The sequence below is a fragment of the Rana temporaria genome, chromosome 12, assembly GCF_905171775.1.
Source record: "Rana temporaria chromosome 12, aRanTem1.1, whole genome shotgun sequence".
Taxonomy (NCBI): Eukaryota; Metazoa; Chordata; class Amphibia; order Anura; family Ranidae; genus Rana; species Rana temporaria.
This window is the reverse complement of record NC_053500.1, coordinates 105,121,845-105,143,009: the sequence shown is the minus strand read 5'-3', so window position 1 is coordinate 105,143,009 and position 21,165 is coordinate 105,121,845. Positions and strand designations below refer to the sequence as shown.

Below are 21,165 nucleotides of genomic sequence, written 5' to 3'. Positions count from 1 at the left end.
GGGTACGGGTAAGTGGTTTGTTCGGGTATTCTCATGAAGGATTTTTTTTCCCTTGCTGTAGCAAATTGGAGCATGCTTTGCTGGTGTTTTTCGCCTTCCTCTGGATCAACTGTGGGTGAAGGATTGTGCATATGGGATCGTACTTTTTTTTTTTTTTTGGTTGAACTAGATGGACTTGTGTATTTTTTTCAACATGACTAACTATGTCTGCAGTCTCTAACCAGCTTTTGTAGTATGACCAAAGCCTTTGATTAGACCCCATTGTGTCTGCTGTCATACTGAAATCTATGTGTGACCCTTTGAGGTTGGAGGTTCCTCCTATAAAGAAAGCTAACCCCGGATCTAGACTGTACTGTCCATAGAAAAGATTCAAAGAGTTACTCCAGAAAAATAAGCTCTAAAGCTCTGATGAAGGTAAGTGTAATGTGTAAAATACACTTACCTCTGTGCCATCCTAGGTTTTGTAAATTAAATCTTCTCTCTCCCACATATTGTGAATATTTCTGGTCACTGTGCTGTGCTCTGCACCATGCTGGGAAATGTTCCTCTGACTTTTATGGGGCTGACTACATACAAGTAAAAGCTGCATTTCTTTTGTAATCATATAGCAGACAGGAATAGACAGTTAGGACATCCCCCTAAGCACATTTAGCAATTCTGCGGTGTCATAGGGAACACCCTGGACCGGTGCAACAAACAGAACTATGTCGCAACCACTGTAGCCTGACCCTGAGAAGAAAACAGAAATATAAGTTAGGACAATATTGCAGTATTTGCTATTCTCTGGAAATAGGCAACAAAAACTATAGCCTAGAAGAGGGAAAAAAAAAAAAAACGGACGTATCAGCTTCCTAACATAAACAGCCAGTAGACAGTGAACCTTGTGTGCTTTCAGTTGTCCTTGTCATTGAAGTTGACCCTTGGGCTAACAGATGGAATACATATAAATAACACATATAGGTCTTGTCCCTCCCCAGCCTGTGACAGGCCAGTAAAGAGAAAAGCAGCAAACTGAAGTGCTCATCTCTCTTCTCATTTACATGCTCCTTGCACTTAAAGTAATATCAACCCTTTTGCTGCAAGAGCCATCTGTGTTTTTATTTCATTAGATATGTAGCGCTACCCCCATAAGGGCCGCTGGTGAATATGGTCATCTCCCACCCTGCACAGCCAGGCACACGCATTTCCAGTCACTCAGAGGCAAGAAACAGGCCTTGCAGCTTTGTTTTTTTTTTAGGGGATTTAACCACTTACTTACTGGGCACTTAAAACCCCCTTCCACTTCCGGTTCCGGCGCCGTATGGACTAGCTGCTCTCCCCCTCAGGTCCTGCAGCACGACCGAAATACAGCCTATAAAATCGGCCTGAGTCACCCCACGTACTCCCCTCCACCTCTGGGCACATCTCCCCTCTAATATGGACCGCTTTGTGGAGAAATCAGGCGGCGTCCCCGCCTTTCCGTGGGCGATCGGGACCCCCCCCCCCGGTACATGCGGCGGTCGGTAACCCGCGGGGAGCGATCCGGGACGAGGGCGCGGCTATTCGTTTCTAGCCGCCCCCTCACGATCGCTCCCCGGAGCTAAAGAACGGGGAGAGCCGTATGTAAACACGGCTTCCCCGTGCTTCACTGTGGCGGCTGCATCGATCGAGTGATCCCTTTTATAGGGAGACTCGATCGATGACGTCAGACCTACAGCCACACCCCCCTACAGTTGTAAACACACACTAGGTGAACCCTAACTCCTTCAGCGCCCCCTGTGGTTAACTCCCAAACTGCAACTGTCATTTTCACAATAAACAATGCAATTTAAATGCATTTTTTGCTGTGAAAATGACAATTGTCCCAAAAATGTGTCAAAATTGTCCGAAGTGTCCGCCATAATGTCGCAGTCACGAAAAAAATCGCTGATCGCCGCCAATAGTAGTAAAAAAAATTAAAAAATAAAAAAACTATCCCCTATTTTGTAAACGCTATAAATTTTGCGCAAACCAATCGATAAACGCTTATTGCGAATGTTTTTTTACCAAAAATAGGTAGAAGAATACGTATCGGCCTAAACTGAGGAAAAAAAATGTATATATGTTTTTGGGGGATATTTATTATAGCAAAAAGTAAAAAATATTGATTTTTTTTTCAAAATTGTCGCTCTATTTTTGTTTATAGCGCAAAAAAAAAAAAACCGCAGAGGTGATCAAATACCACCAAAAGAAAGCTCTATTTGTGGGGAAAAAGGACGCCAATTTTGTTTGGGAGCCACGTCGCACGACCGCGCAATTGTCTGTTAAATCGACACAGTGCCGAATCGCAAAACCTGGCCTGGGCATTTAGCTGCCTAAAGGTCCGGGGCTTAAGTGGTTAAGAGTGGCATTTAGTGGACAAGTCCAGAAGATATTACTGTATTTCCTTGTAGTCCAAAGGCATGACAACAATGTAATAATTTGAAATTTGAAACGATGTTGCCCTGCGCCCCCGCAAATATTTTGCACTGCCCTCGATTCACGGAGCAGTAGCTCCTTGAATTGCGAGGGCGCGCCGGCAAATTTGCGGGGGGGGCGGGAATCATTTAAATTAGGCGCGCTCCCGCCGCCGAGCGTACAGCGCATGCTCCGTCGGGAAACTTTCCCGACGTGCATTGCGGCAAATGACGTCGCAAGGACGTCATTTGCTTCTAAGTGAACGTGAATGGCGTCCAGCGTCATTCACGTTTCACTTACGCAAATGCCGTGAAATTCAAATTTCACGGCGCGGGAAGGCCGGCTATACTTTAGCATTGGCTGCCCCTACTATTAGAAGGGGCAGCCTTGCGCTAAAAGTAGCCGTACGGAAACTCCGTACCTGGCTTGCGCGGGGCCCGCGCAAGCTTGTGAATCAGTGGTAGTATGCAATTTGCATACTACACGCTGATACACAATGGGAGCGCCCCCTAGCGGCCCCCGCAAGAATGCAGCCTAAAATCTGCGAGGCAGAAGAGCCTTATGCCGAGCAGATTTTAGCCTGCAGTCGGTGTAACGAGGTTCCTGAATCAGGAGCACTCGTTACACCGGAGCAAGTAAGCACTTGCGCTGCGTAACCTATGGTTGCGCGGGCGCAAGTGCTTCTTGAATCTGGGCCATTGTTGTATGGTTACACGCAAATCTAATTTAAAAAAGTATCCAACGTAAAGTATTTTTTGTAATGATTCAAATACCTCCTCCATTGGCTTCTGCCATCCAGGGAGTGCTTTCTGGATATCCAATATAAGGCTATCTCTAATGAACTCAAAGCATGATTAATAAAAATCCCAAAAAGCAAGGAACCTGTAATGAAAACAACAAACATGTATAATCTTTAGCTTAACTGTATTTATGTTTTTTTTTTTTTTTTACAGTATAAACCCTAACACTAATTTGCTCACTATTAATAACAGCATCCAGCAACAATTCCTGTGTCCACACAGTGGAAGAGTGGCTTGCCAGATGAACAGAACAATATCTGCGGAATAATAAAGTGTTACAAATATACTGTTCAACCATACATTATGACCACCCACCATAACTTGTCGAGGCATGGACTCCACCTTCAGAAGGTTCGCTGTGGTATCTTGCACCAAGCCCTCAGTAGCAGATCCTTTAGGTTCTGTAAGTTATAGATGGGGTCTCTATGAATTGGTCTTTTTTTCCAGCACATCCCACAGATGTTTGAATGGATTGAGAGAATTTGGAAGCCAAGACAACACTTCAAACTTGTTGTTGTGTTCGTCAAATCATTATTGAATTAATCAGACCAGGTCACCTTCTTCCATTGCTCCTGTGGTCCAGGTCTGATGATCATGTGCCAATTGTAGGCGCTTTTGGCTGTGGACATGGGTAAGCATGGGCACCCTGACCAGTCTGCGGCTACGCATTCCCATACACAACAAGTACGATACACTGTGTGTTTTGACATCTTCCTATGGAACCACGATTAACTCTTTCAGAAATTTGGGCTACAGTAGCTCTTCTATTGGAACACACTATACGGGCCAGCCTTTGCTCCCCACATGCAACAATGAGCCTTGGCCATCCACAACACCAGTTCATCGGTTTTCCTTCCTTGGACTATTTTTGGTAGGTCCTGACCACTGCAGACTGGGAACATCCCACAAAAGATACCGTTTTGGAGATGCTCTGTCCCACGCATCTAGCTGTTTCAATTTGGTCTTGTTAACCACTTAAGCCCCCGGCTATTTCGCTGGCCAAAGATCAGGCCACTTTTTGCGATTCGCCGCTGTGTCGCTTTAACTGACAATTGCTTAGTCGTGCGACGTGGCTCCCAAACAAAATTTACGTCCTTTTTTTTCCACAGATAGAGCTTTCTTTTGGTGGTATTTGATCACCTCTGCGGTTTTTATTTTTTGTGCTATAAACAAAAATAGAGCGACAATTTTGAAAAAAAATCAATATTTTTTACTTTTTGCTATAATAAATATCCCCAAAAATATAATAAAAAAAATTTAGGCCGATACGTATTCTTCTACATATTTTTGGTAAAAAAAACTGCAATAAGCGTGTCATTGGTTTGCGCAAAAGTTATAGCGTCTACAAAATAGAGGATAGTTTTATGGCATTTTTATTAATAATTTTTTTTTTATTACTAGTAATGGCGGTGATGAGCGTTTTTTTTTTTCATCGTGACTGCGACATTATGGCGGACACATCGGACACTTTTGATACCATTTTGGGACCACTGTCATTTTTACAGCGATCAGTGCTATAAAAATGCACTGAATACTGTAAAAATTACACTGGCAGTGAAGGGGTTAACCTGTAGGGGGCACTGAAGGGGTTAAGTGTGATCTAGGGAGTGCTTCTAACTGTTAGGGGGCGTGGCTTGCTTTGACACATCACTGATCGCTGTTCCCGATGACAGGGAACAGACAATCAGTGACATGTCACTAGGCTAAACGGGGAGCTGTTGTGTCTACAATAACATCTCCCCTTCTTCAGCTCCGTGACACGATCACGGGACACTGGCGGACATCGAGTCTGCGGGTCCCACGGGCAGGGAGCTTGCGGCAGGGTCGCGTGCAACCACACGGCGGCAATTTAAAGGGGACATATATATAAGCCCATTTGCCTGTCCGTGCCATTCTGCCGACGTAAATGTTCGTGCGGCAGTCGGCAAGTGGTAAAGTCGCTGAAGTGCTTATACTCACTTTTCTGCTTTCAACACATCAACAGGGACAACACATTCACTTGTTGCCTAATGTATCCCACACACATTCAGATGTCATTGTCATGAGAAAAATAGGATTTTTGTACTCACCGTAAAATCCTTTTCTCTGAAGTTCATTGATGGAGACAACACTGGAGCTGTAGCCAACAGATACACCCACAGAGCCCAGAACATGTCCAAGGAATGTAAAGCAACCTCTTTGGGAAGCGACGGTCGAGGACACAAGGATGGAAGTAGAATGTCCTCATTTCGATGAAAAGCCGAAACAACCTTAGGAAGAAACGAAGGCTGCGGGCGTAGCACCACCTTATCCTTGTGGAGGATCAGATAGGGAGACTTGAAAGACAAGGTCGCCAACTCAGAAACCCTGCTGGCAGGAGGATCTCCCTAATGTTTTCAAACGACGGTTTCTGAAGTATTGAGAGCACCAGATTCAAATTCCACAGAGGCAGCAGTGGTCGAACCGGAGGGGCCACATGTCGAACCCCCTGCACAAACGTACTCACCAATGAATGAGCCGCCATGGGTTGCTGAAAAAAGAAAGCCAAGGCTGATATCTGTCCCTTATTGGTGCTTAAGGCAAGTTTCTGATCCACTCCTCGCTGCAAAAATAGCAGAATCCTGGAAACCAAATATGTACGAGGATGCCACACTATCTCCTCACACATAGAGATGTAGGGCTTCCATGTGCAATGATAAATCTTCTGAGAAGATGACTTCCGCGCCCTCATCATAGTGGAGATCACTGACTCCGACAGACCTCGGTCCCTTAGCACCTGACTTTCAACAGCCACGCTTTTAAAGCCAGTGGCCCGGATTCAGATACATTATCCTATCTATCGGCGGGCGTAGCGTATCTCAGATACACTACGCCGCCGTAACTTAGGGGGCAAGTTCCATATTCAGAAAAAACTTGCGCCCTAAGTTACGGCGGCGTAGTGTAAATGTGTCGGCGTAAGCCCGCCTAATTCAAATGTGGATGATGTGGGCGTGTTTTATTTAAATTACTTGTGACCCCACGTAATTGACGTTTCTTACGAACGGCGCATGCGCCGTCCGTGAACGTTTCCAAGTGCGCATGCTCAAAATTACGCTGCAAACTGTCAATGCTTTCGACATGAACTTAACTTCCGTACAGCCCTATTCGCGAACGACTTACGCAAACGACATAAAATACGACGCTGTTCGTACGTTTCCGACGTCCATACCTAACATGACTTACCCCTGCTTTATGAGGGGTAACTTTACACCGGAAAAAGCCTTGCGTAAATGACGAAAAAAAATGCGACGGGCGCACATACGTTTCTGAATCGGCGTATCTACCTAATTTGCATATTCCTCGCGTAAATCTACGGAAGCGCCACCTAGTGTCCAGCGTAAATATGCAACTAAGATACGACGGCGTAAGAGACTTAGGCCGGTCGGATCTTAGGGAAATCTATGCGTAACTGCGTAACTGATTCTAAGAATCAGGCGCATAGATACGACCCCGCACATTTAGAGTTACAACGGCATATCCGGAGATACGCCCTCGTAACTCGTATCTGAATCCGGGCCAGTGACTGTAAAGCAGGATGAAGTATAGGGCCTTGCGACAGAAGGTCCTCTCACATCGGCAGTCGCCAAGGAAAATCCGCCACCATTCGTGCTATGTTGGTGTATCACGGATGCCGAGGCCAATCTGGAGCAATCTGGCTCGTCGTATAATATGTCTATTTTATATTGCTGTCAATGTATTTTTTTAAATTGTGTATTTCCTGTTTTTGATGTTATTTTCAATAAATTGATTCATTTTTTTACCTTTACTACATTTCTCCTTCATATATTCTCACGTAGTACCGCTATAGTCCCCCTGCCCCTACCTACCCTTCTGGCTTCTTTGGGTCTCTGGGGTCCCAATTAATCCGATCTCTATTCAAACCTATGCTAAGGATGATGGTACTATAATTTTTTGTTTATTTCTTTTCTTACACTGAGAGGCTTTCATACAGTCTCTATCTTGTATCCTGATGAAACCACTTCGTAGACCCACTGGTCTGAAAGCAGGGAGGTCGACCGAGCTGCAAACTCCCGAAAGCGACCCCCCTACCCGAGAGTCGGGCGGGGGCAAACCTTCATGCTGTCCTGGATTTGTTTGCAGGCTTGTTTGGCTTGGAAAACCAGGGACCCACAGCAGACACCTTATCGGTCTGGGAACGCTTACCTGCCAACCCGGGCGGACGAAAAAAAGCGCTTCTGAGCGGAAAAGGAGGGCCCTGGCCTACGGCGAGGCTCCTTACCTTTTCTGGATTGTGGGAGCAACGTACTCTTATCCTCAGTAACATTTTTAATAATGTCATGTAGCGAGGCTCCAAAGAGCCTATCTCCCTGGAAAGGCAAATCTGCGAGAGCCTTCTTAGATGCCTGGTCCGCAGACCAGCATTTTAGCCAAATCAGGCGATGTAGCACCACAGCAGATACTGAGGCTCTAGAAGGCTAAGGCCGCATCGCAGACATACTTAAGGCCATGCACGAACTGGTCTGCCAGTTCCACGCAGATCGGGCAAGCCTGTTGCATTTCCAACTCACGGTGCACCAATTTTGCCCATTCTGTAAGTGTCTGGGACACCAAGGCCGTAGCCAACACTGGTCGCAATGTTGACCCCACCACCGTAAACATGGACTGGGCAACCTCCTCGGCCCTCCTATCGGCAGGGGTCCCCTCCACCGGAATCGTGGTTACCTTATTTTACCTGGATACCTGGGGTGCACAACCGGGGGAGATGTCCATTTTTTCAGGAAATTCTCCTCAAAGAATGGGAACCCCCGCAGCGGGCCTTTTCGGTCCCAAAACCCATGGCGGTGCGCCATGGTTTTTGGGACCGAAAAGGCCCGCTGCGGGCGTTCCCATTCTTTGTAGATAAATTTATCAAAATAAGTCAGGTAGGGAAACACTTTAGCCGTGCGGGCCGGCTTGTGAGACTCAAAAGGGACTGACACCTCTGTTGATGCCCCGCCGTATCCTCCAGTTTTAGGGTATCCCGCACCGCTGTGATAGGTGCTCCTACAAGCACCCTTTCCTGCGCTTACCCGGACACAGAATCCTCCTCACTGTCCAAACGGTCCTGGTCCACATCCTCTGAAAATTCAGAACAGGGGTCGGTTGCCACAGCAAGGCCCGAGTCTGAATCAGAGCTTTCCCCAGAAGACGGTGGGGGGAGGGGGCACTTTTTAACAACATTGTGCCAGCATGCCGCTTCCACCTTGGCAACAAAAGACTCCAGGACCGACGACAAAGCGTCCATAGGCACCGCAGGTGCAGGGGAACCGGTTGCCACCACAGGTATGTCTGGGGAAAAAGTGCCATGCTGACCCACACTCACCTGACACCCGCTAGGGACCGAAGTCAAGTCACACAAAAACAGTCCACCCTCCTAGCTGCCACAGAACTGAGGAGCCCCCCGTAGGACTCACGACCCAGACCCAGGTACTGCACTGTGCTGCCATCGGCTCTCCTAGTCACAAGGTGCTCTATGTGATTCACGCCATTCCAGAAAAAAAATCCCCCAGTGTTAGAGGTAAAAACAAGCTGACTACTAGAAAATGGCCACCGGCCGCCTCAGCACGCTTGAGGGCTCTCTCCTTACACTGAGGCTACAGAAAAATGGCCGTGACTACGCATCCTTCTCACAAAACTGTACCCTCAAACACCCCACAAGGCCCAAATATAGGGAAGAGGCGAGCGCATCCCATACACAGCACAGCCCCCTGTCCGGACTCATAGCCCCCCCTGGAGGACCCCCGGTCAGTCACACAGCGGACCCAGGCATGGGGAGGAGGGAAAGGATGGGGAGAGTGAGAGACCCCCCATTCGACCTCCTAGGGAATGCCCAGCTGCTCCATCCTGCCGAGACAGGTGGGACCATATTTACCCCTCCTGTGGGGACTGCTGGACGCATTCCGCGGACAGACCCATCACCCGAGCGGTACGGGGTGGATGTTGGCCACGGCACACTGTGACACGGACAGCAGTAGCCCGGTCATATGTGTGCCCCAGAGCATATAGCTCGCCGGCCACCCCTGGATCAGAAGGGGCATGTCGCGGCCCACCCAGCGCGTAGCTAGGGCCTGCTTATGCTCGATGGCCGGGCTGCGGAGACTACCAGGATCTATATTATCCAGCCTGTCACCCAACCCGGCTGTTGATAGTAGATCACAGGAATCAAAAGAAAAAAGACAAAAAACTCCTGTACCAATGGTCCCCACCGGGAGTCAGGTCCTTCTCCTACACTAGGCAGAAAAAAACTGAGCTGCTGGATGCAGTGTGAGGGGTTATAGCCAGTAGGACTGCCCCCTGGGTGATACTGTGCAGTTTTGCTGTTTTTACATGTTCTGCCTAGTCCTCTCCTGAAGGTGGCAATATAACCCTAAGGTCAAGATTTAAAGTGCTTTGTCCGTCAATGAACAAAAGAGAAATCAATGTTATTCTCTTTAAGGCTACTTTCACACTGATGCGTTTTCAGGCACTAAAGGGCTAAAAATAGCGCCTGAAACGCCCCTCCCCTTCCACCCCAGTGTGAAAGCCCAGGTACTTTCACATGGAGCAGTGCACTTGCAGTATGGGAAAGAAAGTCCTGCAAGCAGCATCTTTGGGGCATGCACCAGTGAATACACCGTTCCTAAAACACCCCTGCCATTGAAATCAATGACCAGCCCTGCCAAAGCGCCTGCGGCGATTTGCGAGCACCTTTAACCCTTTTTTGGGCGCTAGCAGGGGTTATAAACGCCCACTAGCGGCCGAAAATCGCTGCTAAAACGACAGTAAATAGCGGCGCTTTACCGCCAACGTCCCGTCCCCCGCCCCAGTGTGAAAGTGCCCTAACTGACAGTGGTTGTAATGTTATGGCCGATCAGTGTATGTGTCTCTCCTACACGGAAGAAATATTTTTAGGGGGTCGAAGAAAGTTTTCATCGCTTTCCTTTGTCAGATGGGCATGATAGAGATCAATTAATGGAACAGTTAAAGTGTTTCTATAGTCATAGTATACGCTTTCATTTTATAGTGTCAGTATTGTAATATAAGCTTACTTGAAAAATCTCCTTTCATGCTGTAAGTGCTGCCTGTCTCATGATTCCTAGAATGCTCAGAAGCTTCTCCCCTGATGTTTTCTTTCAAATTCTTTTTTTTTTTTTTTTTTTTTTTTTTTTTTTTTTTTTTGAATCTTCAAATCATTTTATAGTAAAGACAAAACTATGTGAAGAACAAGATAATCATTTTTCTTTTTTTCCTTTTTCCCCCCCCACCCTTCCCCACCCCCGAACCTGCAATGTTCAAGGGGAAGAGAAAGGAAAAACGGGCAAAAACAAATAAATAAGGAAATAAATTAATATTAAAAAGAGAAAAAAAAAAAAAATAGAAAAGGGAGAATAGCACCTAATACTGACTGCATTCCCGGCACCCTCAATGGGTTCACACTGTGCCTAAGAATCAGTGAATACGTTAAACTCATTGGAAGTGCTAAATAAAAGTGAAAACAAACCCCCAGTCCCAGAATAACTGAGGTATCCAGTGTCGTGGGCAAATCCCAGAGTATGGAATATCCTATCTCACAAACACATTTTCAGTGAGGGCTGGAGAGACCAGAAGAAAACATAGTAAATTGGCAGTAATCTCCAGTGGTACTTTACGGCAAAGAAGGGAAAAATAACAAAAAAAAAACAAAAATTACCATAAATATTCCAGTGTAATCATTAAAGTTAAACTGACTACTTTATCTTCAATTCTATATGAAGATGTAACTGAAAGAAGGAAAGAAGAAAGAAAGAAAGTAAAAGGTCAGAGAGACTTAGTAAGGAGAAGAAAGAAAGAGTATAGGTTGAGGCTGCCAGCTACGGACTACACTGACCGGGCCACAATCCCTGGAAACAACCAGAGCAGAGAGCCAAGGACAAGAACAAGCAGGCGGAACTCCACCCTCTCTTATCTTTATATCGTAGGTAAACCTAAATGTCTAGCCCAGGGTTCCCACACCGCTTCAAAGGTTTTGGAAGAATTAAGTATTGAGCCTACCATCTTCTCCTGGTGCATGATCCAAGAGATCTTCCTCTTGGCCATCTGAACAGAGACAGTAGGTTGTTTCCAAGCACCCGCCAGCGTAATTTTGGCACCTGTGAGCATGAAGGCTATTAGTCTTTGAGCATATTTAGAGGCTTGGGGAACACCGACCCCCAGTAATGCTATTTGGGGAGATTTTTCAACCGGAACACCAGTTACCTTTCTGATGAGAGAAAACATTTTGTTCCAAAATCCCCTTATTTTTGGGCATTCCCACCAAATGTGTAACATGGAACCCTGGGCTTGGCAATTCCGGAAACACAATGGAGATGTGGTTGGAAACATAGCTGCTAGTCTGGAAGGGACCAAGTACCACCTCATTAACACTTTAAGGTTAGCTTCAATCAAAGAGATATTAATAAGACCTTTGGAGGATCTCAATCCTACCTCATGCCACTTCTCCAGGGTCCAGGACATCCGTAGATCTTTCTCCCACGCCTCCATGTAAGAAAATTTGGAAGTAGGATCCGATAGTGAGTTATAAATAATAGAAATTCCACCTTTCTGTTCAGCAGTGCTAATGCACCATTTTTCGTAACGGGTGAACTCAGGGGGATTTGGTTTATTTTTCCAAAGTGATGTAATAAAATGGGAAATCAGGGAATATCTATCCCTTTCAGAGTCCGGCATACCCAAGGATCCCACACAGTGTGCCATTGAGATCAGGCCCACTGGGGAGAGAAAGTGTCCAATCCTATAAAGTCCCTTGTCCAACCACCATCGAAAAATCGTAGGGTCTCTATTTGGATTAAAGTGGGGGATCTGGAACAGATTAGCTAGAGGTCGCATATCGGAGATTATCGCATTCTTTCAAATTCTAAGGACTAAATATCCCATGGGACCTTTCTGCCTGCTAGCCATAGGCGTGCACACCCTAGATGTGCCTGGGCACCCCCTAATCACCCCATGTGGCACAGGTTCCCCCACAAAGCTCCCTAATAGGGCTCCTAAAAAAATAATAAAACATAAAATAATAAAAATAAAAACTACTGAGACCGTCCACTGCTTTATTCTCAGTATACATACACACACACACATATGTGTTTAAGCTTTGGGGTGCACACCCTAATGCAGTATGCTGTGCACACATATGCTGCTAGCAGTGATTCCTGTATTGACTCACCTTGAAACTCCTATCAGAATAGGTGACATTTCATCACGGCCATCTTGGTACACCCCGCACTTGGGCCGTAGTAAGCCATAGTCAGAAGGTGGCACCGGACATCTTTTTACTCCCACAGAGACTTGCATTTCACACTGAAACGGAGAATGAAATACAGTATTTAGAAGTCCGTGACACCGTTTTGATGTTGAATTTTAAAAGCAGCGGCTTTTAAAGCCTGCTGACCTCACAGGTTTGCTGGTCTGACAGAACAACGCTGCTTTTAAAATTCGACATATAAACAGTCTGACGAATTTCAAAATACTGTATTTTACTATATAAGCTCAGTTTACTGGTAAAAACAAGTGTCAAATACAAGACTTCGGTGGGTGTAAAAAGATGTCTGCTTTGGTGACTTCGGTGGGTGTAAAAAGATGTCTGCCTTCTGACTGCAGGCTCAGGCCTTTTACACACGATCGGAATTTCCGATGAAAAAAGTCAGACGTAATTATTTAATTGGATATTCCGACCGTGTGTGGGCCCCATCTGACTTTTGTCCGAAAAAAAATATCGTAAATTCCGATCGTCTGTGTGGAACTCCGACGGAGAAAAAAACACACATGCTTAGAATCAAGTCGACGCATGCTCGGAAGCATTGAACTTCATTTTTCTCGGCTCGTCGTAGTCACTATGTTTTGGTCTGAAAGTGTATATGCAAGACAGCTTGAATGGAATTCCGACGAAAATTCCATCGGATTTTATCCCATCGGAAATTACGATCGTGTGTACATGGCATTAGTGTAGCCGAGTGCGGGTGTACCAAGATGGCCACGACAGAACGTCATTTCCGTTACCAAATCTGACAGGTCGCCTACTCTGACGGAATGCAGGCTCTTTGAACTATGTGACACAGCAGGGTCTACTCAAGGGCATACATGTCATCGAAGTCAAGATATTTAATTTGCAGGGATCTTTACAAAATAAGTTTACAAACTCCAACATCATTCAATAATAATAGTAGAAATAACTGACGTACATCGTGGAGGTTATTGCATGATTTTACATTTTTACCATAGATACTGTGATGGAGTTAATAAAATGATTTTTTTGTGTTTATGTTATTTTTTTCTCCTAAACCACTCAAATATTGGTTTCCTTTCGTATATTGTTTTATTTATTTTATTTCTTAATCTTTATATATATATATATATATATATATATATATATATATATATATATATATATATATATATATATGGGTGTATACAAGTGTTATTATCCTTAAAAGAAGTCATTATAGAGTTAAACAACCCTTCAGGAGTGATTAAGTGAAGACAGCTGTTACTCGTCTCCTTCTCACTCGTTCCGGCCCTCTCCATTGAGTGAAGCAAAGATGGCGATTGAATGTGAAATGAAAGCCACGAGGTCAAGAATAGACGTCACAAAGAGCAAAGCCATATATGGACTAACGAATCAGATGTGCTCATATGAATGATGTCATTCTGTGTATAAAGCTGTTATACTAAAAAAAGGTTCCGCCTCTTCACGGCTGGACACTGAAGGAAGCAGACTGTTTCTTTTCATCTGCATGCCTTCACAATTTGGATCAGAGGCAGTTTAGGTTTTTGCCTTGGAGTTGTGCCAGGGGACGTCCATTTCAATACTACATGTATCAAAAACCGCCTCTCCTGACCTGATGGCCTTGAGAATTCTGTACCAAGGCCAGGGAGTCAGTGGTAGGTCTCTTTCCCTGGTGCAGTTAGATCCCGACAGGGGCACCGGGCTGTCAAGGGTTTTTATTCTTCCCTTCTTCTTAAATATATCTGTAGCGCCTGTGTACTTTATAGTACCGGTGTTAGTTAAATTTAGAAGTAAATGAGAGTGTAGTTAAACTCTGATCCAGATTGTTAAGTGCAAAACAGGGTCTCTGTCACAGCTGGGATGTGTTGTGAGCTATTCTGTTGCGCTGGGGTGTTCTTCCAACCCCGGTGCTGCAGGTGGCAGCAGTGGAGTCAAGGTTTGGGTGCTCTTTCCCAGTAGCCAATCAGGAGGGTTTGACCTTGCTGTGCATGCTGGGAAGGGGTATTTATAAGGCAGACACCATTGGTTCTGGGTTTTCTTCTTCGAGTGTGGCACCCACCTTTAGGGTGACCACATCACGGCGCCCCTGCAATATGGCCTACCTGGCCAGGGCGTGCGTGCCACGTGATGTTCCTGGTTCCGGGACCATGTTGGCCGGAGCATCTGAAGAGCGACGGGGGCCCAGTGAGTGACTGGGTTCCCACCTTTGAGGATCCCAAGCTGTACTGCTGTTCGGTGGGGAGTCCGTCTGAGGAGCGCCATTGAGAGGCTGGCGATCCAAAGGGGCCTCGACAAACCACCGGGGATCAAGGTAGCCAGACACTGAGGGATTGATCACCTGTCAGTCGGTACCTGGGCGACAAGTTGAAAGAGATCCAGGCGTAATTCATCTAAGGAGGGATATCTCTGTGATTACAATCCAGAGTGGGCCTGTGGCAGAGGTATCTTTCTGAGGCTCACCGAGGAGGGTCTGTGGCAGAGACTTTTCCTCAATTTCAAGTTCACCAAAGAGGGTCTGTGGCAGAGACTTTATCCTAAATTGTCCGAGTGATACTCCGGCTGCCAGGTCAGTGAGAGAGGCCTGTCCGGGTACACTAAACCCACTCAGGCAGGAGTGGCGCAGAGAAAGTGTTACGCTTGGGAGCAGGACTGTTTCTCTATCATCACGCCTGAATCTGCTGTTCTCTCTTCTTCTTCAACTTTTCTTTCCTCACCACAAGTTTTGTTTTTACCCGGCTGGGTAATAAAGAGCACAGCAAAGAACACCTGTTGCGGACATTCCTTTACTTCTACCAAATGCAATACGCATCATTCACCCCTAGGAATTCGGGGAAGCCATGAGGTAAATGTGCCACCCAAGACAACCAGCAGCTCCTCGGGGGGTAATGCTGCATATCATTAAGAGGATCTCCCCATGATTAATTTTTGTTTACTTTATACACAGGAATCACAACCTTCGATACAATGTTTTATCTTTGTTTGTAAATAACAGTGAATATTGAAACGGTCATATTTCAATATTTATTTATCCATTATTTATTTATTTTTATATATATATATTATTTACCATATTTAATATGATGAAATAATCTGTACCATTTATTTCTTAAAAAAAATATATATTTTGAAAGAAAAAGAGCTACGCTGCGCAAAGGAAAATGTGAAATAAGACAACAAGAAGCACATCTTATCACCTGCTCCATTACAACAATTGTGCTGTTAGCACTCAGTATTCAGAGGGAGACTATGGTGAGACATTTCCCAATCCCAATCAATACAGTCAACCCATAAGCCTCTTTTGACAGACTCTGCTTGCTCAGCAGGGATTGATCCATTGATCTCTGCTGAGCAGGCGGATGACAGGTTCATCTCCGTTCACTGTGCTCTCCTCTATGGGACTTTGTCCATTTTCATCCGATCCCATCTGATCTGCCAGAAGGATGTAAAATAGGTCCTCCATCCGTCTGGATTTGGCAGAACGGATTGGATCAGATAGCAGCGGATGTCAGCGGACATGTCACTGCTGACTTCCGTCGCTCCATCAGGTCCGTCTGATAAACTGACCCGATTGGACAGCATGTGTGAAAGGGGCCTAAAACAAAATTTTGTTATGTGCAGACACCAGCACTAACCAACGAGACCAGTTTTGTGTCATTTGGGTGTTGTAGGGGGCCTGAGTTACCTTTGGTGACCTTTAATAATTCATTAATAACACAAAAAAACATAAAAGATAGAAAGGAAATGTAAACAGCACAAACGTAGCACTAAAGAAACACACTTGAGTTTTTATTGGTGCTGATTGTAGGGGAGGCAAAGTGAGTGAGGTTTGGGAAAAAAAACTGTTATAACTTAAAAACCATAACAGCACAAATAATTTTTTTAGCAGCACCAACCAACGCAAATGTAGCACTAACAAACGAGACCAGTTTTGTGTAATTTGGCTGTTGTAGGGGGGCTGAGTGACCTTTAATAAATCATTAATAACGCAAAAAATAGAACAGAAATTTAAACAGCACAAACACTGCACTAACTAACCAGCCTGGTTTCGTGCCATTTGGCTGTTGTAGGGGGTCTAGGTGATTTCATAATTTGGAAAAAAACAATTGCTAATATCTTAAAAATAAAAGCAGCACAAATGTAAATTTTTAGGGCACAAAACAGCACAAATGTAAATTTTTAGGGCACAAAACAGCAAAAATGTAGCACTAAAGAAACACACTTGAGTTTTTATGTGCTGATTGTAGGAGGGCCAGCTTCGCTGAGCTCCCTCCTACACAGTACACAGTAGAGAACCTCAGCTGTAAAACACTTTAAAGCAGAACTCTGGGCAAAATCTTTTTCCATGTCCTTAATGCTGAAAGAACCTTGACCAACTTTGTCATCCATGTTCTTCTGAGCTCTGTAGTTCCTCTGTAGGGATGAGCCGAACATCCCCCCGTTCGGTTCGCACCAGAACCTTCGAAAGGACCGACCGTTTGCGTGAACATTTAGAACCACATTGATGTCTATGGGACTCGAACGTTCGAATTCAAAAGTGCTCATTTTAAAGCCTAATATGCAAGTTATTGTTGTAAAACGTTTTTGAGAACCCGGGTCTTGCCCCAGGGAACATGTATCAATGGAAATTTTTTTTAAAAACGGTAGTTTTTTCTGGAGCAGTGATTTTAATGATGCTTAAATAAAAAAATAAAAATATATGAAAAATTCCTTTAAATATTGTACCTGCTGGGTGTCTTTAGTATGCCTGTGAAAATGTCTTTGAGAACCCGGGTCTTGCCCCAGGGAACATGTATCAATGGAAAAAAAGTTTTAAAAACGGTCGTTTTTTCTGGAGCAGTGATTTTAATGATGCTTAACCACTTAAGCTCCGGACCTTTAGGCAGCTAAATGCCCAGGCCAGGTTTTGCGATTCGGCACTGCGTCGCTTTAACAGACAATTGCGCGGTCGTGCGACGTGGCTCCCAAACAAAATTGGCGTCCTTTTTTCCCCACAAATAGAGCTTTATTTTGGTGGTATTTGATCACCTCTGCGGTTTTTATTTTTTGCGCTATAAACAGAAATAGAGCAACAATTTTGAAAAAAATGCAATATTTTTTACTTTTTGCTATAATAAATATCCTCCAAAAACATATATAAAATATTTTTTTTCCTCAGTTTAGGCCGATACGTATTCTGCTACCTATTTTTGGTAAAAAAAAATCGCAATAAGTGTTTATCGATTGGTTTGCACAAAATTTATAGCGTTTACAAAATAGGGGATAGTTTTATTGCATTTTTATTAATTTTTTTTTTTTTACTACTATTGGCGGCGATCAGCATTTTTTTTCGTGACTGCGACATTATGACGGACACTTCGGACAATTTTGACACATTTTTGGGACCATTGTCATTTTCACAGCAAAAAATGCATTTAAATTGCATTGTTTATTGTGAAAATGAGAGTTGCAGTTTGGGAGTTAACCACAGGGGGCGCTGTAGGAGTTAGGGTTCACCTAGTGTGTGTTTACAACTGTAGGGGGGTGTGGCTGTAGGACCGACGCCATCGATCGAGTCTCCCTATAAAAGGGATCACTTGATCGATACGCCGCCACAGTGAAGCACGGGGAAGCCGTGTTTACATACGGCTCTCCCCGTTCTTCGGCTCCGGGGAGCGATCGTGACGGAGCGGCTATAAACGAATAGCCGCGCCGTCGTCCCGGATCGCTCCCCGAGGTAAGCCGCACGCAGCGGAGGGGGTCCCGATCGGACCCCCCACCCGCTAGAAGGCAGGGACGTATATATACGCCCATCTGCCTGTATGTGCCATTCTGTGGACGTAAATAGGCGTGCGGCGGGCGTTAAGTGGTTAAATAAAAAAAAAATATTGTTTTTAAATATCGTACCTGCTGGGTGTCTATAGTATGCCTGTGAAGTGGCACGTGTTTAGAACTGTCCCTGTATGAAATGAGATTACTATAAGAAAAAAGTAATTTAAAACTGCTTGCGGCTTTAATGTAATGTCTGGTCCCTGCAATATGGATGAAAATCATTGAGAAAAATAGCACAGACACAGACAGTACACACACTAGGGCTGCACGATTCTAGCCAAAATGAGAATCACGATTCTTTTGCTTAGAATGAACATCACGGTTCTCTCTTTTTTATTTGACTGTGGTAATATTCATAATATATATTATAAGGGCCCCCCTTTAATAGCCTGATACTCCAGTTTCCTCCAACTCCAAAAACATGCTGGCAGGTTAGTTCCTGTCTACATTGGACCTAATATGTGTATGTGAGTTTGGGATTTAGAGTGTAAGCTCCATGAGATCAGGAACTGATGAGAAATGTATAGTATGCAAATTGTTGTGTATACTGTAAATACTAATAATATTATTATTAATATCTAGCAATTGGGGCACATGGAAATGCCAATTGAAGGCACCATCTCTGTGCCACCCCTCAACATACAGAACACAACCCAGTACCCACTATGCCTTTCCTCCCTATTCAGAGCACAGCCCAGCACCATCTCTCTGCCATCCTCTATATACAGTGCCCAGCAACATCTGTGCCATCCCTGATATACAGGGCACAGCCCGGCACCATTCCCCCTGATATACAGATCACAGTTCAGCACCATCTATGCCACCCCCCCCCCCCCCCCCATATACAGAGCACAGCCCAGCACCATCTCTGTGCAATCCCCCGATATACATACAGAGCACAGCCCAGCACCATCTTTATGCCATCCATCTATATAAAGAGCATAGCCCAGCACCATCTCTATGCCATCCATCCATATACACAGCCCAGCCCAGCACCATCCCTTCATATATAGAGCACAGCCCAGCACCATCTCTATGCCACCCCCCATATACAAACCATATATTATTTGTGCCATCTTTCCATATACAGAACACAGCTTAGCATCTTCTCCGTATACAGGGTCACCTGGCTGGGGGTCACAAGACATCCCGGGTGACATTGCAGGGGATCATCTTTGTGCCATCTTTCCATATACAGAACACAGCTTAGCATCTTCTCCATATACAGGGTCACCTGGTTGTGGGTCACAAGACATCCCGGGTGACATTGCAGGGGATGTGGACACACAAAGCCAGAACGCGGTTCTTTCACCATCCAGAGTGGCTCTCCGGGGACACACAGGTGGCGCCTTCAGCACCTCGGACAGCAGCGGCAGCTTTTTCCCGCCGGCCGAGAAGCGTGCTGGTACCGCCCAGGCCCAGGCATCACTCTGCATCTCTGATAACTGACGTCAGTTCCGGTTGCTGATGTCAGTTCCTTTATCTGCCATTTGCGTTCCACGCTGGTTACGTGGAACCGGCGGCGACATATGAAAATCGCGGGAAGATCACGGACGGGGAGAATCGAGATCGCGATTCTCTCCGCGATTAATTGTGCAGCTCTACAACACAGCCAGTCAGCCATGATCTGCCTATTGCAACTACACTGCTGTTCCGACCAGAGAATTTCACAGGTCAGAACGGCAACATAAAAGCCAGATACACCCTGTGAAGACTAACAGACTGTGTGTAAAGGAATCTGATTTATTGGGTCCAATGATCAATATGTTCAATTTAAATTTATCCACCAGCTACATTATACTCCTGCCAGGCTGGCCCGTATGGGTCTGGTTCCCAGTGCTTCCTGTCCTAGGTGTGACTCCACCGAGGCTGACTAGTTACACATGTTTTGGTCGTGCCCTGCTGTAACATCGTACTGGAGGGATCTATTTTCCTTTTTTGGGGACACTTTACACTTCCCTGTTCCTCTCACCCCGGAGGCTGAATTGCTGTGTGTGCTCAATGACTCTATACCTACAACGCATGCCAGGACTCTGATACGAATAGTGTTGTTCTATGCCAGGGTGTGGGAGGGGGGGGGGGTTGGTAGAGAGTAGAAGGTCTGGAGGGATGCTTGAGTGTGCGTGAGTGTGTGTGAGTGTGTTGAGGGTACTGTTCTGTACCTATTGGGTAGCCCTACTTGACATGGGGATCTGTGGTAGGAGGCCACGTTTGGCCCTTGGAGACTACCCTGAAATGAAGGTTGTTCTTGTTCCTCCGTTGAGGGACAGGGTTACGTACTTTGAGGGAGGGAGGTAATGTTGACAAATATGTGATGGTTGAACACTGCCAATTTTGTACTGATTAATGTGCCTTTCCCCCTTTTTTGATGATTGTAAATGCAGAAAACTAAAAAAAAAAGTTTAAAAAAAAAAAAGGAAAAAATCTAAAGAAAATTAAGTGTGTAGCCAGCTTTAGAGTTTTACCCAGGACAAACAGTAAGTACAACATTTCCACTGTGGTCACCTCTTCTGAGGACAACTGTCTGAATAGGGAATTTCTCTCACTTTGGGAAATTTCCTCTAACTTCCTGTTGTAGCTCTGGGACAGGAAGTGAAGAAACATTTCCTGTATTGTACACAAACAGAAAACAATAACCTGACAGGGAAAGTTTTAACACTCCCCTACACTATCAAAAACAATTAAAAAAAGTTTTACCTATGCATACATGCTATGCTCCTACTATACTATATATTGAGTACACATGCTACATGTCTTTTGTGTCCTGACTCTCTCTAAAGCTAAACCCACCAAAATTTGTGAAAGAACTGTGAAATTCTTAAATGTGATAAAAACTTTGCTCTCATGGCTCTGAAAAAATCATGTTTCAGAAGCTGCTATATCAAA

At 45.0% G+C, this 21,165-nt stretch overlaps 1 protein-coding gene across 2 annotated transcripts in view; it reads right to left on the bottom strand.

Annotated features, from left to right (window-relative positions):
* Nucleotides 1–722, bottom strand: part of SLC16A5 (solute carrier family 16 member 5) — a 140,741-nt gene extending 140,019 nt beyond the window's left edge. Inside the window, exon 1 of one of the 2 annotated variants that reach the window (XM_040330072.1) lies at nucleotides 443–722. In XM_040330072.1, the coding sequence (XP_040186006.1) occupies nucleotides 443–453 (11 nt within the window). In that variant the 5' untranslated portion in view covers nucleotides 454–722. The remainder of the gene's footprint in view (nucleotides 1–442) is intronic. The other variant, XM_040330073.1, reaches the window with a different exon arrangement.
* Between the last annotated feature and the right edge of the window lie 20,443 nt (nucleotides 723–21,165).